This window comes from Halichoerus grypus, chromosome 2, assembly GCF_964656455.1.
Source record: "Halichoerus grypus chromosome 2, mHalGry1.hap1.1, whole genome shotgun sequence".
Lineage (NCBI taxonomy): Eukaryota > Metazoa > Chordata > Mammalia > Carnivora > Phocidae > Halichoerus > Halichoerus grypus.
Genome location: NC_135713.1, coordinates 94,775,047 through 94,792,328, shown reverse-complemented (window position 1 = coordinate 94,792,328; position 17,282 = coordinate 94,775,047). Strand labels below are relative to the sequence as shown.

The window sequence follows — 17,282 nt, the reverse complement described above, 5'->3', positions numbered from 1 at the left end:
GACCCTTCTGCAGTTGCACGAATGAGGCTTCAAAAAGCCAGAAGACAAAGATGGAGTGAGAACGAAGGCAACTCAGAGGTCAGGTGTGAAACCTGAATGAAGTCCTAGCCACTTTATTCTCAATTCTCCATCTCCTGGGGCTAATAGCTGTGGAAGGGAGAATATCCTCTGTCTTGTAGATACTGTTCTGATTTAATTTTGAGCTTCAACTTGGAGTTCCAGATTGGGTTGTTCAGGATGAAGGTCTCTTAGGCTAATGGAAGAAATAAGAGAACAATGCTAAGAGCATGGAAAGCATGCTTCTAATAGTAGCTTTCTTTATTCCAGGATGGCTTGAGAAGGTTGTCAGGAAACGAGTATGTGTTCACTAAGAGTAAGTTATCATCTGCCCACATTATGGTGATGGCCAGTCTCCAGCTTGTGCCTTGCCCCATGTTGGGATTCTTGTTTGGGGAGGGTGTTGGTGTTACTTTCTCTTGGTCTCATTGGAGTTCACGGTCTCTGTGGTCTTCATTTGAAACCAGGTCTCCTCATTAAAATATTACTTCTTTGAGCACTGTCTGAGGTAGAATTGCACATCTCTGTACATTTAAACAGACAGTTAAATGGGATGATTTTTTTATTTTTATTTTTTGTTGGATCTGGAAGTTTCATAATGTAAGAGAACCCTGAAGTGAAAAATCTTCCCACCCTTAGAAGTTCAAGACTTCCTTTCTAGTAGCAACCATGAAGACGATGACAGATGCTCAGGGGCACTCAAGATTCCGCAATTAACCAGCCTCCCCAACCCCATCTGTTTGCTCAGATGTGCACCAGAGTCACAGTCACCTTGCGATGCCAGTAACCATCAACGATGTCCCCCCTTGTATCGCTCGATTACTTGATAATGAAGAAAGCTGGGAGTTCAACATCTTTGAATTGGAAGCTGTTACACATAAAAGGTATGTGGCTTCTCTGGCTGCAGGTGGGGAAAGATTGATGGCCATGCTCAAGACTGTCACATCTGGAAACTTTGAGGGAGACGTGAGTTCTTGCCACAAGAAACTTCACAGGTTCTACCTGTCATGCCATGCTGGAATGTCAAACAAGCAGAGAGACTGTGGCCCCTGAGTGAGCTCCTTTATGGAGACAGAGTTGGTAAGATGTGGGATTAGCCTGATGATGACCGAGGATGAGGACTTACTGTGTGTCCTTTTCAGATTTATCCAGGTCATTCCTTTGTGCTAGTGAGCCAAGAGTTCCAAGTACTCTCAGCTCCAAACTGTTGAAGTTCCACCTTACAAAATGAGTTTGAGAGCACTACAGATTTGACTTTGGATCTATCCGGGAGGCAGGGAAATAATTAAATAACTCAGAAAGCCCTCTTCTATAGTAGGAGAAGGCTTTCTTCTGGCGCGGTTGGTGTATAGGATGTGAATGATTCTTACCTGTACATAAGTAATGTGACTGTAAATGATAGGACTTTGCAGAGACGACTGTCCTCATGCTCAGTAACTTCCTGAGGGGACACAGAGGAAGTGCAGAGCTTATATGGAAGTAGAGATGGGGAAGGACTATCAGGGATCTATCTTGGTTGCTGAAACCACTGAAGGCTATATGACTTAAAGACAATCTAGAAATCCTATGTATTGATCGCCTGAGGCACCTACTTGTAAAGAGGTGACTGATGTTCTCTCTCCTTCTAATTTGGGGAGGAGATACTTTTATGCCCTTGTGCATGTGAAGTAAAAACGTCTAAAGAAAAATGCCTCTATTCCCCAGTGTCATCAAAGAAAGCAGTTTCTAGACCAGTGAATACAATGAATCAGGGTTTGTTTTCCTGTTTTCCAGGCCATTGGTCTACCTGGGCTTAAAGGTATTTTCTCGGTTTGGAGTTTGTGAATTTTTACACTGCTCTGAAACTACTCTTCGCGCCTGGCTCCAAGTGATTGAAGCCAACTACCACTCCTCCAATGCCTACCATAACTCCACCCATGCCGCCGATGTCCTGCACGCCACTGCCTTCTTCCTCGGAAAGGAACGAGTGAAGGTAGAATTCTGATACCATGGTTTACTTACTTGCCTAAATTGGAGGTCCAGGAGCTCAATCTTACTAAATATATAAGGCAAATAGCTAATATATATATATAAACTGCAACCAATCTGACATTTTTTTGAGTGATCAAATTAACTGCTCATGTTGATGTTGTAAAGACATGGCCTCTTCTCCCAGCTCTCCCCTCCCACAAATGCCTAAAGTAATAATTGATGTCACTGTAGAGACTCCTTTACATGGCTGGCTGATTCGTGAACCCATTCTCCACGTACAAGGAGGCCTTTGTGAGGGAGGGAGGACAGGACTTGATTATTACAGCAAGTGGTTACTCGGTCTAGAGGTGACATTTTAGGATCAGAATTTGGCCAATGGCATATTATAATCCAGACAGTAATGAGCCATCCCACATTCGGCTGATCATACATATATGTGTGTGTTTTGTGTAGGTGTGAATGTGTATATCCTGTACTGATGACTTACATAATTCTGAGAGAGTTCCCCGTCCCTCAGTCTTACTTAGAAGTCAGTGGTGTCATGTACAGGGGCTGATTTATAGGAAGCCCTGGGTACCCCCATGTGCAGCTGGCAAGAGATCCCCTTCCCCCCTCCTTCCCATCCACCATCACTTGGGGCACAGTGAAGCTCGTAATTAAGCTTGTAATTCCTGCGCTACAATTAGAACTGAAGCTTAGAACGTGGATGCCCCTGGGAGAATTGCTATCTAGAGACTGAAATTTGTATGAATCTGCAATGGCCTGACATGAGATCATTTCTTTATTCTTAAGACCCTGGGTACTTAGAAGAGTGGTAGTGGGTCAGCTAGAAGGAGCAGAAGTGGCACCAAAATGGGGAGAGTTTGCCAAAGCTGATCAGACAAAAGCTGAGCTTGGTATTCACTTTCATCATCAACAAAGTGAAGAATGTGGTCCAAGAGTGATGCTTTTGAAGATCTTTATCACCTACGGTTTAGAAAGGTGACATGAGCCTAGGTTTGTATAGCCCCTTCTTGGAGGAGCCACAGCCCTTCCAGCTCCCTACTCCGGGCTCACAGTCCTCCACCACACACTGCATGAGATACTGAGGCTGCACACGGCCAGTGCAGGACAAGTCCTCAAGCACGAATGCCAAGACCAAAGTGCTGGCAGCCCCTGCAGTCCAGAGTTGGAGATTAACCTCACTCAAGCAGAACCACGCTAGAAAAATAGAGATTAAATGCTTGATGAGTCAGGGAGTTCTTGGTCACCCTATCATCTTCCTTACTCTCCCTCCTCTAAGAATTTTCCTTTTAATTGTGAGTTCTGTTAGTGTCTTCAAATTCTGATTGAATTGCTCAAGTCGCACTGGAAACAAGGCTAAGGCTTTCATATACTTAAAATTCCAAAGACATTTTCTAATTCTGACAGCCTCGGCAGAAAATGTAGAACGGCAAGGAACCTTGGAGAATTGGGCTGGAAGGGGCTCTTGAGCTCAGAGATTTAGTTACTTTTACTTCTGTGTGTGTGTGTGTGTGTGTGTGTGAGATTTGTGCCTTTCCCACTAACCTGTCAACCCCATCAGTGCAGAAGGCATGCCAGTGTAGTTCATCATTGTAGTGCCTGCACTCTACTAACTAGAGCCCAGTAAGCCTGTAATAAAAGATTACTGAATGAAGTCCTAAGGTATAGGATCTCGTACATGATAGTAGCCCATTTAATAACCTCCTCCTAAAGCTGCAATCTGAGAAAACATTTGTATGCCCTTACACTCTGGTTTGTGTTCTCAGATTTCATAACAAGAGCTTAAGAAAGAGGGTCTCCCTTTTTGCCTTTGCCACCTACCTGCTAGCTTAGAGCTGAATTTTGTTTTTAACTGCGAGAGCTGCCTTAACCTTAGTTGTCCTGGGGAAATTCTTTTTCTTGTCCTTGGTTCTCCTGTACTGCTTGGCTCGAATCCTTTTACCTCTGTGTGAAGAGTTCTGATGTATGTGTGCCATTTACTGCCATTCTCTCATTCTTTGCGTAAGTAAGCACATAAAATAAGTACTACTTGTGACCGGAGGCCACTCTGTGTTCTCTCCACCCATGGGGAAGTGTCATAGCAATACCACCGGGCCAGCATTTGAAAAGGCCTGTTTCGCTTCTTCCTGGAAAGAACTGGAGTGAGTGGGTGCCAGGAGAAGAATTTAGGCATCCATTTTAATATATCTGTCATACGGCACAGCTCAGATTTCGGTTTCCCTCCAGATACTCCACTATGCTGCATATCCTAGGTAGCCTCTCAATTTCTAGAAAGTCAGAGAAGGCTCATCAGGCTAAGAAAATATTCTGATAATCCTGTCCCTCCTGAGGGTCAGACAGGAGTGTAGGTCTCTGACATCCAGTGGATAATGTTCAACCTTGCCTCCCCGTGGCCCCAGGGAAGCCTTGATCAGCTGGATGAGGTGGCAGCACTGATCGCCGCCACAGTGCATGACGTGGATCACCCAGGAAGGACCAACTCCTTCCTGTGCAATGCAGGCAGTGAACTCGCCGTGCTCTATAACGACACCGCTGTCCTGGAGAGCCACCACACCGCGCTGGCTTTCCAGCTCACAGCCAAGGACAGCAAGTGCAACATTTTCAAGAACATTGACAGGTTTGTTGTGCTTGGGTTCCTGTGCTCAGGTTTGTGAAGTATAAGTGGGAAATACCGTTTTCCCTAACTTCTCTAAGTACTTAGCTGCTTCATAGGGTAAGGACAAGGAGAAATAACAATAGTTGGACCACTGTATCAGACAACAAAATAGTAATCTTGCCCTTATAAGCTTACCTGTACTTTTCAGACTGCTTTCATCTTTCTGAATTTCGTTTGGTTTTCAGTGGATTCATGGACACGTTTTACATACAAAATACTTAAAATATTGTCTTACTAGTAAGTACAGCAGATATTTATACCCTCCCAGGAGGACATCCCACCTTTTGTTAACTCAAGGAAGATGCATCCTTCCTCATCTTTCCCCAGTTCAATGTTTGCCCCTTAAAAACGTAACACATGAGGAGATAGTGTTGTTCGACAGGTCCCAGCAGAGTTGTTAGAGCCCAAAGGGTTGGACAGGCTTCCCCCTTCCTGGCCGTTGTACTCCCATCTGGGCAGAGTGGGACAGCTGGGAACAGACAGGAGCAATTCCTGTCAGCTGCCCTAACCCTGCAGTCAGGCTACGGCTAGTTCCCGCAGAGCAGCAGACTTCTGGAGGGCCAAGCATGCACAGAGCACAGAGCTCACTTTGCCCTCAGGGACAATGCGTCAACAGGAACCTAACTCTTTAGTTTCCAGAAATCTGAGAAAACATGGAGACCAGTTATTCCACCTTCAGAACGTTTCATCAGTGTCAAGGACTGTTTTTAGAACTTTCACTGAAAGAATTTTCTCCAAGAGCCAATTTTACTCAGCTCTCCGTTCTGGCTCCTGGAAGTTAGAAAAAGATGATAGGAACTGGAGAGTAATTTTGGGCAGGTTTGTTGCTCCATGCATTACCCCTTCTATCTAACTTAGAGAATCACTTATTCATGGGAAAACATTATTCCAATGCCACCAGCTAAAGGAGTACAGACAAGTCTCTGTAACAGAAATCTCCATGTCTGAGCCGCCAGTCTTGCCGGGCAGGAACTTGTCATTTCCTTCCACCTGGCTGTTTCTGTGTTGCCAAGGGAAGGTAGAAGGAAACTACTTTGTAAAATAAGTGCCTACTACGTGACATCTCTCTCTCTCTCTCTCTCTCTCTCTCTCTCTCTCTCTCTCTCACACACACACACACACACACACACACACACACACAACATGTCCTACAAGGGTCAGCTGTACTGGGGCCCATGGAATGGCGTCAACAGGTCCTGGCTTACTGGGAAGAGGAGCAGGTAAACTTGATGATCTGCACTCAGTTCTCAACTCTGTGCCCCCAGCTTCCTCCCACACTGTGGAAGTGTGGTGAAATGGTAGCAGAACAGTTCTCATTCTGGACCTGATATGAACAAGGCTCTTTGTCTTCTGGTTATTTTAGGACCCATTATCGAACACTGCGCCAGGCTATTATTGACATGGTTTTAGCAACAGAGATGACCAAACACTTTGAACATGTGAACAAATTTGTGAACAGCATCAATAAGCCAATGGCAGCTGAGGTAAGCATTTCCCCTGTAATAAGATACATCCGAGTATTATTTCCATTAGAGGCTACTCTGGCCTCAACACACTTTCTCTTCATCCTGAATACAAGGTGGTTATCTGCTCGGAGTTGGTGAAGAAGGGCTGGAAGTGCTGGCCACAGTAACCCTGAGCTCCTTGAAAGAAAGGTCCTGAGATAAGGCCCATGGTGACAGGAGGTGGTAGGCCCAAAGAGTAAGAAGACAGGCCTGCAGACAGCGGAGGCTAGCCTAAATGGGGGTATTTTAGAGGATCCAAAGCCCTTTCTAATTTTCTGTCATTTGAGACCTCAAAAGTGGCTATTTTAAAAAAGAGAGACAAACCAGGAAACACTCTTAACTATAGGGAACAAACTTGGTGGTTACCAGAGGGGACGTGGATGGAAGGAAGGGAGGGAAATAGGTGATGGGGATAAAAGAGCACACTTGCCCTGATGAACACTTGAGCAATGTGTACAACTGTTAGTTTCAGGTGTACAATATAGTGATTCAACACTGTATATTAACTATACTGGAATTAAAATAATTCAATAAAATAAAAAAATAAAATAGAAGCTGAAATTTAGTATTAGGAAAAAAAGTGGATATTTTAAAGAACTGTACTTCTGCTGACTTGCATTAAAAACATCAGTACCTAAAAACTCCATAGAGTCAAACTGTGAGTGCTAGTTGAAAACAAAAGCATTTATGTCATTTTTCCTTTTTAAAATTTACTGATATACCCTAGTCCTGCCTTAAAGCCCTTCCAAACTTGGGTTTTAGAAACATGCACAGAACGTCCACATCTCTATTGTTTTAAAATGAGTTCAACTGACCTCCGAAACCATGAAGCTGTTCATAGCCCTGTAAAATTAGGAAAGCTTTATGCTCATTTTCATTGAGAAGAGGTTGCGTATGTGGATGGATGATGAACGGTTGTCTTAAAAGTAACTTGATGATCAGTAAGGAGACTGTTTGTGTAGGACCCTTCACATGACCAGCGTAGATGGACAGTTCCACCTCACTTGTTCTACTTCATCCCCCAGGGGTCCCACAGCATAATGCCAGGGCCCTCTCTTTTTAGGAGACTGACTTAGGGGGTAAGGATCTGGGGATTCAGGAGGGAAAAATTATACAGAATTCAGAGTTGAGGAAATTCACCTATTAAAATAAGCTCCCAGCAGCTCTGTGTTGAGATTTATCATTTACCACAGTGTCTACTGTAAGCAGTATTTTACCAGTGGTAAGTAATCAAAAGAATAACCTTCAGAACATAATTCTGTCCACTGATGGTTTAATAAATAGGTCTAGTCTCAAAACAAAAATCCTTAAAATGTCATGCCATTTTTCAGCTTGGCAGAGCTCTGGAAATATAAGTGTTTTCACACAATCTGATGTCTTTGCAAGCAGAAAATAGCAATCTTCCAGGTTTTGTGTAATTGGCTTATTGTTGCATTTATGTAAGCCTAGTCACAGAGCTGGCCACTTGGCTCAGGACCCCTGACATTGGTCACTAGGTCTGTACTCCTGCATAACCGGTCTTTCTAAACAGGACTGAATACACCCCATCCAGCCCCAGGCCACTTTCTGCTCTTTGCCCCCCCCCCCACCCCACCCAGAATGTACATGGCTCATGACTCGCCACCACTCAGAGCGGCAGCCAAGAAAGCCTGAGTGGACGGATGCCTTAAGAGAAAGAAACAAAGTGGGAAAGAATGGGACAGAAGTAATAGGAGAGAGAAGGAGAGAGCAGGCATAAGTAGTAGAAATAAGTGAAGAAATGATTGAAGGGTCATATGTATGTGTTCTTTCCTATCTTTCTTTAATAGATTTTTTTAAAACCTGGAAGTTGTTTTTACACATCCTGATAAAATCGGAGAAAAACTCTCCTTGAAAATGACATAACAAACTACTAAAAACAAATCCAAACCCTGCTTGTAATAGTTACCTCCGGGGAAGAGCATGGCAGCGAGGGACTGGATGAGTGGTGATAGGGAGTTTGAGGTTTTAAACTGTTTTTGTCTTGACTGAGGTTATTTTTGTACAAGGATAGGTCAGTGTATTATATATGGAATTAAGGATGGGAAAACTTGAGTCCCAGTCAGGTCTAAATGGGCCTGGGTGCTGACCATCTAATGTCTGGTCCCTGTGGTCCTAACATCATTTTAACCCTAATGTGACCATCTGTTTTCCAGATTGAGGGCAGCGACTGTGAATGCAACCCTACTGGGAAGAACTTTCCTGAAAACCAAATCCTGATCAAGCGTATGATGATCAAGTGTGCTGATGTAGCCAACCCTTGTCGCCCCCTGGACCTGTGCATCGAATGGGCTGGGAGGATCTCTGAGGAGTATTTTGCACAGGTACACCACCTCTCTAGGGAAGCTCCACTTCTCTTCTGGAAATGGCTCCAGGTCATGGAACTCTGGAGATTTTCCAGTCCAGTAGCCATCAATTAATAAATGAATCCTCTCTGGAAAGAAATGGCTCACCCCGGCCCAGAGTAGACTTCTGGTTCCTTCCAAGAGTGAGTGACGTGGCTGGTCACTGACCAAAGTCATTCTAGGAGAAAGGGGATAAACTGAGCCTTTGGAAGTATCGTTTCATCATCAAAATGTGAGATCCTGAACTTTCACAAAAACTGGGCTACCATCCATTCACTTACCAGGTTATTCTTCTCTCCACTGAGCCCTGTGGGGACACAGATAGGAGCACGACACACTCCCACTCATGGGCAGCTCATAAACTGTAGGGGAGAGGTGTAGACATAGATAGGTCCACAGATCGCTAAAAATAGGAAGTATCTCTAAAGGAGGTATGCTAAGTGCTATCTGAGTTCAGATATGTTTCCTAGATGATTAAAAAAAAAGCAGCTTTGGGGGAAATGATATTAAAGTTGTGTTTTTGTTTTTTGAAAAGATTTAGATATATGGAAATAGGAAAGGACTTTCTGGGGGAGAAAGTATCCTGTGTAAAATTCGTAAGGAAGAAAAATAGAATTTTTATATAAGGAGAGTAGCAATATGTAGTTCAATTTGCCAGTGTGAAGGAGTTGAAGGAAAAAAAATCCAGAAATTAGTAGAGCACAAGATGCCTTCTGAAATACAGGCCTACTTCCAGGGAAGAGGCTCTAGGGCTGAGGTGCATGTGTGTGGCAGAGACAGAAACACACACACAGTTACAAGTCCTGCACTGTGGGAGGGCCAGTGTGGCTGAGTGTACCATGAAGGCAGGGTAAAGAATGGCTCGTGTCCAGAAGGGCTGGCGGGGGCATGACCAGTCAAGTACTCAGTAAGTTAACTGCAGCTTTCAAGGCCGGAAAGACGAGCTCCTGAAGTGAAGGAAAGTAGGACAGGCAGTTCTGAGCTTGCCAGAGAGAAGGGGTAAGAGTAAAAAATCCAAACTACTCCTTGAACAATAGTGGAGATTTTAAAGATGCCTTTATCGATTAACCTGAAATGAGCAAGCTGAGCCAAAAGCTGGTAGGAGGCCATTAATGGACCTCCCAGGACCCATAGAGAGGGCTTAAAATCCTACTCGTAATTATTCTCTAAGTACGGGAATGGAGAATGGGAAAGAAGCACTTTTAAGTTATCTAATATAAGTTTCTTGTTCAGGTGTCCTTCTCCCAAAAAGGAATGTACTAATGTTCACAAGCACTGTGGCCTAAAAATCAAAAGTCAGAAACGAAGCCTCTGATCAGCTGGCCTCTGGTTCAGCACACCATCAGGAAAATGGGGATCTTAATATTCAGCACAGTACAGGCTGGCCTTACACAAATAAACACACTCTCTACTGTGCAAAATTCTCAGACTGACACACTCCTTGAGAGAGCCACATGACCAGTACCCAAACCTGAACAATCACAGTTTGTCCTTCTTTCAAGTAAAAATAGAACAAGGAGGCTGCTTCAGCTCAACTGTATAAACGCTTTTCCTCCAGACCACCTCATTATACTGTGGTAGGCAGTGTGAGGGCTTCAGTGTACTTCCCATTTTGTCACAACAGAGAATTTTAAAAGGACATATACTCAGAGGTCAAAATGTATTAATATTAATAATTCCTACTGCTTTAATGAGGATATTGGTAAGTAGAACTGGCTTTTTAAACTTCAGGCACGTGACAGTCAAGAATACAGTGACTCCTGGTACAGTTTGGCGGCAGTGCCTTGATTCACGCTAAGGCCTAAGCCCTTTCGCACCCCCCCCATCGCTTCTGCACCCTCACTGTAAAGAGCAGTATTCCATTTGTGTTAGCATTTGGTGGTGCTAGTAGGACTTTGGAAACATCTCCGGAAAGGGGTTAAGAATCCTGAGATCGGGGGCGCCTGGGTGGCTCAGTCGTTAAGCGTCTGCCTTCGGCTCAGGTCATGATCCCAGGGTCCTGGGATCGAGCCCCGCATCGGGCTCCCTGCGCTGCGGGAAGCCTGCTTCTCCCTCTCCCACTCCCCCTGCTTGTGTTCCTTCTCTCGCTATCTCTGTCAAATACATAAATCTTTAAAAAAAAAAAAATCCTGAGATCGGTGTTTCAGGAGGGGCTCTGGTACCATACAAGAGACTTCAGAGTCAGAAGACCTGCCTTTAGTCACCCCCGCTCATCGGGTGGTTGACTTACGTAAGCCTCGGGAGCTTCCTGAACCTATGTCTTCATACCTACAATTGGATGAGGCCCCATGTTCAGAGTCGTTCTGAGAAATGAGATGCTCCTGGGACAGCTCCTCAGGTGCCCCAGCCCTGTGTTCTCATGTCTGTCTTGTAGACTGATGAGGAGAAGAGACAGGGGCTCCCTGTGGTGATGCCAGTGTTTGACCGGAACACCTGCAGCATCCCCAAATCCCAAATCTCCTTCATTGACTACTTCATAACAGACATGTTTGACGCTTGGGATGGTAAGTTGTTCTGTCACCCCCCCACAGAATATTTTGTTAATGACACAAGTTGGGCCTAAAGGTGTAAGTGAAATGTTAAATTTTGGTTGTGTGTGTGTGAAAAGTTAGCTGTCGGCTGTTTGGAGCCAGATGGGGTGGGGCGCATGTGCACTCTGCATGCCCAGCACCTTGAAAACTCAATGGATGTTTGATAACTGCAGCACCAAGTCTTAACCTCTGGGAAGCATAGGTTTCCAAAGCTTGCAACAGTTTTAGCCTGTCCTTGGAGAACCTCTAGAAAGAATACTGACAGAATCTGTGACTTAGAGTAGACTGAATACATTCTGTAATGTTGCTGGTGAGTGGCGCTTCAATTTTTAACTGCAAGGGCCTGTTTGTATTTCAGAAGCTAGTGTTAACTTACTTCTCATGCTGGTGTGCGCACTATGGTACCTCTCTTCCACTTCTGAGCCCCAATCTGTCCCACAGAGCCCCAGTCTTGCACATGTTCCGGCCACCTAACTTGTGATCCTTTGATGTCCTTGCAGCCTTTGCCCATCTGCCAGGCCTGATGCAACATCTGGCTGATAACTACAAACACTGGAAGACATTAGATGACCTCAAGTGCAAAAGTCTGAGGCTTCCATCTGACAGCTAGAGCCAAGACAGAAGGGGACCTCGTGATCTGCCAAGGGCACTGTGAATCACAGTCATGTAAATAAGAGGCATTCCTTTCTAGTGAAAAGGACAGGTGTAGGTTAAAGAGATGGTTTTTTTTTTTTAAGACTTTTTATTCATTTATTTGACAGAGAGAGAGATAGCGAGAGCAGGAACACAAGCAGGGGGAGCGAGGGAGAAGCGGGCTCCCCGCTCAGCAGGGAGCCCGATGCAGGGCTCGATCCCAGGACCCTGGGATCATGACCTGAGCTGAAGGCAGACGCTTAACAACTGAGCACCCAGGCGCCCCAAAGAGATGGTGTTTAATATTGGACTCTGAATCATCCAAGTCCCCAAACTGCATTTTTAGAAAGTTACATTCCATGAAGAAAAATACATGTTCTTTTGAACACTGAAGTGACAGAATAAACACAGGGCAAAATCCTTTGTCCTGTTGTCACCCTGTCTGTCCTCATCAAACCATGGAGCTCATTTACTATAACTAGCAGGACACACGCAGCAAAGACTTGGTGCCTGTGAGCCCATCTTGCTGGATGACAAAGTAGCTTAGCTAGTGTTCAGCTCATCTCTTACCATAAAAGTCACCGTCACTGTTTAGCTTGACTTTTTTCTCAAGAGTCTCAGTCAGAAGCATTCATAATACGTAAGAAAAAAAATGAGCAAAACAACTAGGACCAAATTACTGATAAACGAGTTAGTTTCACCGCCTCTATGGCTAAGCCGTTCCTTTGCTCAGTGGCGTGACACCCAAGGCGACCACCGCCTTGGCCTGGTGAGTGCCTGCTGTACACCGGTAGCAGCCTGTGTGGCCCTCCTTCTAGAAGAGGAATTCAGCCTAACACAAAGCCCTTCATGATGGGCAAGGGACTGACACCTCGTTTGGGGGGTGGAATCCAAGAGCTTCCCTTATTCCTGGTTTACAGAGGCAGTCACAAGGCACTATGGTGAGTATATAAAAGCCATTAAATTTGAATGCCCTTGGATAAGCTTTTTTTAAAAAAAAAAAAATTTATATACATTTGCTGTTTAAAATTTTTATTAAAGCACTCTAAATTTACTGGGTGTAAGTCAGTCCATGGAGTAGGTTGTGCCGTGTACCATCTATACATATATATTTGGGGGAGGGATGGGGCAGTTTCAAGGTTCAGATGTTTTTAACCTATCTATATTTGAGACCTTGCCATTTTGCTTTAATGATGTAAAAAAGACAAGACTGCAAGATGTGTAAATAGATCAGAAAATAGGCATAAGGGGAAGCAGTAAATACTATTTTATGCTCTTAATTGTATGCTAAAAGCTTCTAAAGCACAAGTGCATATTTTTATACAGCTCTTTTGAAAACTTTCTGTGATCTACATGAAGTCAGACTTGAGATTTTCCTTTCTCTTTTACCAAACAACCCTTCTCTATGTGTTGTAAATATCAAACTCAGTAAACAAAGTATCTTCCTTTTCCTTTTCAAATCCTCTGTACTCCCTGCTGCATTTTTAAGAGGTATAAACAGAGGCTGAATTAGTTGAATAGTAGTTACTTTTTTCAAATGAAAATTGGAATGTAGAACACTTGAAACCAGTACATGGGAAGAAAAAAAATGACTTATCACTACATAATGTGCCAATGTTTTTTTTCTATGTTTTGTACCAAAAAATGAAATCATATATGACAATTCCACGTAAAGAAATGTATCTAAATTATTTTTGTTAGAAAAGCGAATGTGCTTGGTCAGGACAGCAGCTAGCTTTGTGTTGTAATGCTGCACTATGTAAATGTGATGAAAATGTTTTTGTGAAGTACTTGTAACTAAATTCCTACAGCCATTTTTCATTCCCAACAGCTGTTTTTATTTTATCTCTTTGGCCTAAACTTTTCATTATTTCAAAATTTCGCTTTACTGTCCTTTATTTCATGAGTCACACACTTTACTTTCAGACACATTAAAGTCAGGATATCAAAATCCTATTTTAAAGAACTAAATAACTTGCCTAGGCTTCAGAAGCTTGCTCCAGACAAGGACAATCTTTACCTTGCCATGTCGCTTTCAGTTCCATTCGGTAAGTAACATTTTTTCTGTATGAATGTTACAGCTTACTCCCTGTAATGTCAAATTAATTTCATAAGAACTTAAAGGCTTTAAGACTGCCAGGTACCAAAGCTTTAGCACAGCTATGATCTTAATCAGTGTGTAATCCTCTGAATTGCTAACTAAATATTGCATTCTCCCATATAGTCTTTCAGCAGGTATAAACTATTATAAATGCCTCTTTATACTTAGTTGTTTACTAAAACATTCTGTGTTGAAGGGACCCCCTACTGATTGAGAAGAATGCACTCTAATATAGGTAGAAGTCACATTAAGACTAGTACTTCACTAGAAGTTAGTTATAAGGTCATTCTTGTAGAGGTAACAATGTTTTATAATTCGAAGTCATTATTTACTTCCAATTTTAGATTTTAAAATTTGCTTCCTAAGTCAGGACTGGTTAGTCTTGGGGGCAAAGAACAAGCCTCCGGCTGAGAAAGGAAAGATACAGTGCCCCTGAAATTTAGGCTCTTGCTTGTATTATGTGAAGACAGCCAGAGAGGGAGGTAATAGGGGATTTTTAAATAAAAATGACAAGGCCCACTACATAGTGTTACTTGGGGTGCTTCAAGGTCAACTTCTAGCAGCAGTCTACATACAACTACTGAGCAGCCATCAAGTCTGAGCCCTAGTAGAAGCTCCCATCTTCCTGAGTGGGGGGCTTCCCTCCAGACAGATAAGAGGATTGATGGTGCTTACAGTACTGGTTGCTGCCAAAACTCACCTATAGTTTGTCACTCCGTGGGAATAGATTACTAACCCAAAAACTATTAGGAAATAAAGCAGTTAAAAATCTATGAATTCCTTGTATAATTCATGGAAGAGGTCTTCTACAACTCAAGAAAACAACTTGAAAAAGACCTCATGTAAAATGTCCAAAGAAAAAGCTAGCTAGTAACAGAAGAAAGTCCAGCTATTGAGTAAAATTTTAAAGCCTGAAAATGACTCAGAGATACCTAACTAAAGTGATCAACAATCTGATGGAATAGGGCTAATTGCAAGGCCTTACCTGCCTGGGCCTCAGTTTCCTCATTCCTAACATTAGGGCATTGGTCTGGCATAGATGACCTTAGCTCTTCCAGTCTGTAGATAGTTGTGGAAGCAATGGTCAAAGATAAAACTAGTAAAAACAATTTATAAAAATTCCATTAGAGATGAGTGGGATGAACAGGTGAATTGGCAGAGAGCAAAGGAGAAGGATCAGTCTTCCAACATCATAATAGGATTCTTTGATCAGCACTTTAAGAATAACTCCACTTTCTTTTTTAACTTTTATTCTTTAGTACCAAAGGGGAGAAAGAATATTCTGTTCTAAGGCTGGTAGGGTGATAAAGAGGATTAAATCTGAGTGGTCACAGCAAGTAACTACACAAATGAAGCCTTTCTCAAGTATTTCATATTGGAGGAACAGTAAGATCAATCAGGTACTTGCGGCTCCAGTCTCTGACTTGGAAAACACCGTACCTCTTTACTGATCTAGCTCTCATCCCTGGCATATATGAGGGCTAGATGCTGGTCTGGTCCCAATCTAGCTAATCGCTATTCAGCCAATTCACATGGGGGCAAAAAATACACCCTGGTAAGATTCCTATTGATCTGAGTTTATAGGAATTGTAGTAGCTAAACTAAAACACAACAAAGGCATTTAAACAAATTACTTGGCACCACCAACAAAAAAAGTTGGAATTAAACAGTAAGAGACTCAAGTTTGCTCATAGAACATTCTTAATTAGTTACTAAAGACCAGGGAATCTGTAGGAGGTAGGATATATTTATCACACAGATTCTTAATCCAACAGGCTCTAAGGAAAACCAAAGAACAAAATAAAACTTCTAACGAATGCCACAGTTATGCTGTTCTATTTCCACCTCTTCACAGGGTCTAGGTTCAAATGAAGCAGCTCAAACCCAGCATGCACCCCTTGAGCAGCAACACAATCTCCTGGAGGTCTCAAGGTGTAAATTCAAGATGTGCTACGTCCTACCTGTTTTTCAGTGGATTTTTCATTTTTATCCCAAAATATCTTCTATAATTATTATATTTTTTAAAGTAGGCTCATAAGTTTTTTAAAAACAGGTATAGTTAAAATACTCATTTTGAGAATAAAGCCAGGTACTTCAAAATTCAGAAAGGCCTAAATGAAAGTACATTTAACTTTTTAAAAAATTTTTGTGATGAATAAGAATGTAATTAGAGGCAACGAAATTATACTAAATGAAGTGAGAGGTTCTGAGCACTTTCTCATTAAACGTAAGCTCATACAATTTAAGTGTTATTTTAAAAAAATTTTCTATACGGAAACTAGGCTAAAATTCTTTACCAATATTTGTGCTCTGATCTGAATACTTTCTGAAAATTCACTGCTGAAATTAGACCCATTTCCTCAGTGGTTTCAGGTTACTGCTGTGAAAAGTCAAACAAAAAACTTGCAGTGTATTCTCTTGTGAATGTTAATACCTGAGAAACAACTTGCAGCTCTTGATCTGGGGGTTGTGAGTTTGAGCCCCTCACTGGGGGTGGAGATTACTTAAACTCTTTAAAAAAATAATACATTACAAATTTGAGTATTACCCTATATTTGATGTTCAAGGTTCATGCACATGTGTTCCAAATTCCTTCAACTAGACAGCAAGATATAAGTCACCATTCTCCTCTAACTTTTGAAATAATTTTAAACTGCGCAATCCAGATTCTCTTTCTCCATTTTTCCACAAAATAATGAGATGGTCAGCAGAGCATGTCACCAGTCCATGATCTTCAAAGTACAGAAACATCTGTAAAGAAATTTAAAGCCACCTGATTACAGGAACTTCAAAGAGAAAAGGCGAGACTAACATATGCTTGTAAGATAGTTAACTTGCAGACTTATTTGAATCTGAATATAAAACTCATTTTTTCAGGACAAGTTGTGTAATGGTCTAGCATTATCTTGTATTTTAATAATCAGAACTACAATACCTATCTTTGTGAATTCCCACAGCATCTTCTTCAGTTTTACTATAATCTAATTCTTCAGGTATTCGTTTTAAGATTATGTCAGAAGTCCTCCCAGAACTGCTTCATCAATTATACCTCCCTCATTATTTATGGACAAATGGCTACCAGTAACATGTCCAAACTCCTAATTCTGCAAGATAAACACTGGCTTGAGCTCTCTAATCCATAAGCATTTACAGAATGCCATCTATATGTTATGGTCCCTACCATGAAGAAGGTTCTAGTTCAGTTGTGAAAACCACATCATAGTTGAAACAAAGACTATGTAACCAGGTACTAAAAAATGTAGTTCACACTAGGATTTGCCACAGAAAGAGAGGATCTAGATCAGTAACCACCGAAACTGTCAAAGCTTCAAAAACCTAAAACTTCTGAAATGAAGGGAAGGTCATGCCTGGTGAAGAAATAGGCTGGAAGAGAAGAATAAAAAAAAAAGTGTTCACGAAAAGGCAGCAGAGCTACCTCCGCAGTAGAGAGCAGAGCTTGGC

At 42.3% G+C, this 17,282-nt stretch overlaps 2 protein-coding genes across 6 annotated transcripts in view; one reads left to right on the top strand and one right to left on the bottom strand.

The window, feature by feature from the left end:
* PDE8B (phosphodiesterase 8B) overlaps positions 1 to 13,597 on the top strand; it is a 239,301-nt gene extending 225,704 nt beyond the window's left edge. For all 5 annotated transcript variants that reach the window (XM_036090141.2, XM_036090142.2, XM_036090139.2 and 2 more), the window contains 8 exons: positions 328 to 373; positions 806 to 941; positions 1,831 to 2,029; positions 4,431 to 4,648; positions 6,051 to 6,171; positions 8,367 to 8,534; positions 10,930 to 11,059; positions 11,587 to 13,597. In XM_036090141.2, coding sequence (XP_035946034.1) covers positions 328 to 373; positions 806 to 941; positions 1,831 to 2,029; positions 4,431 to 4,648; positions 6,051 to 6,171; positions 8,367 to 8,534; positions 10,930 to 11,059; positions 11,587 to 11,696 — 1,128 coding nt within the window. In that variant the 3' untranslated portion in view covers positions 11,697 to 13,597. The remainder of the gene's footprint in view (positions 1 to 327; positions 374 to 805; positions 942 to 1,830; positions 2,030 to 4,430; positions 4,649 to 6,050; positions 6,172 to 8,366; positions 8,535 to 10,929; positions 11,060 to 11,586) is intronic.
* Positions 13,598 to 16,356: 2,759 nt separating this feature from the next.
* The window catches only part of WDR41 (WD repeat domain 41), a 48,889-nt gene continuing 47,963 nt past the window's right edge, over positions 16,357 to 17,282 (bottom strand). The window contains exon 13 of the mRNA XM_036090149.2: positions 16,357 to 16,571. Coding sequence (XP_035946042.2) covers positions 16,419 to 16,571 — 153 coding nt within the window. The 3' untranslated portion in view covers positions 16,357 to 16,418. The remainder of the gene's footprint in view (positions 16,572 to 17,282) is intronic.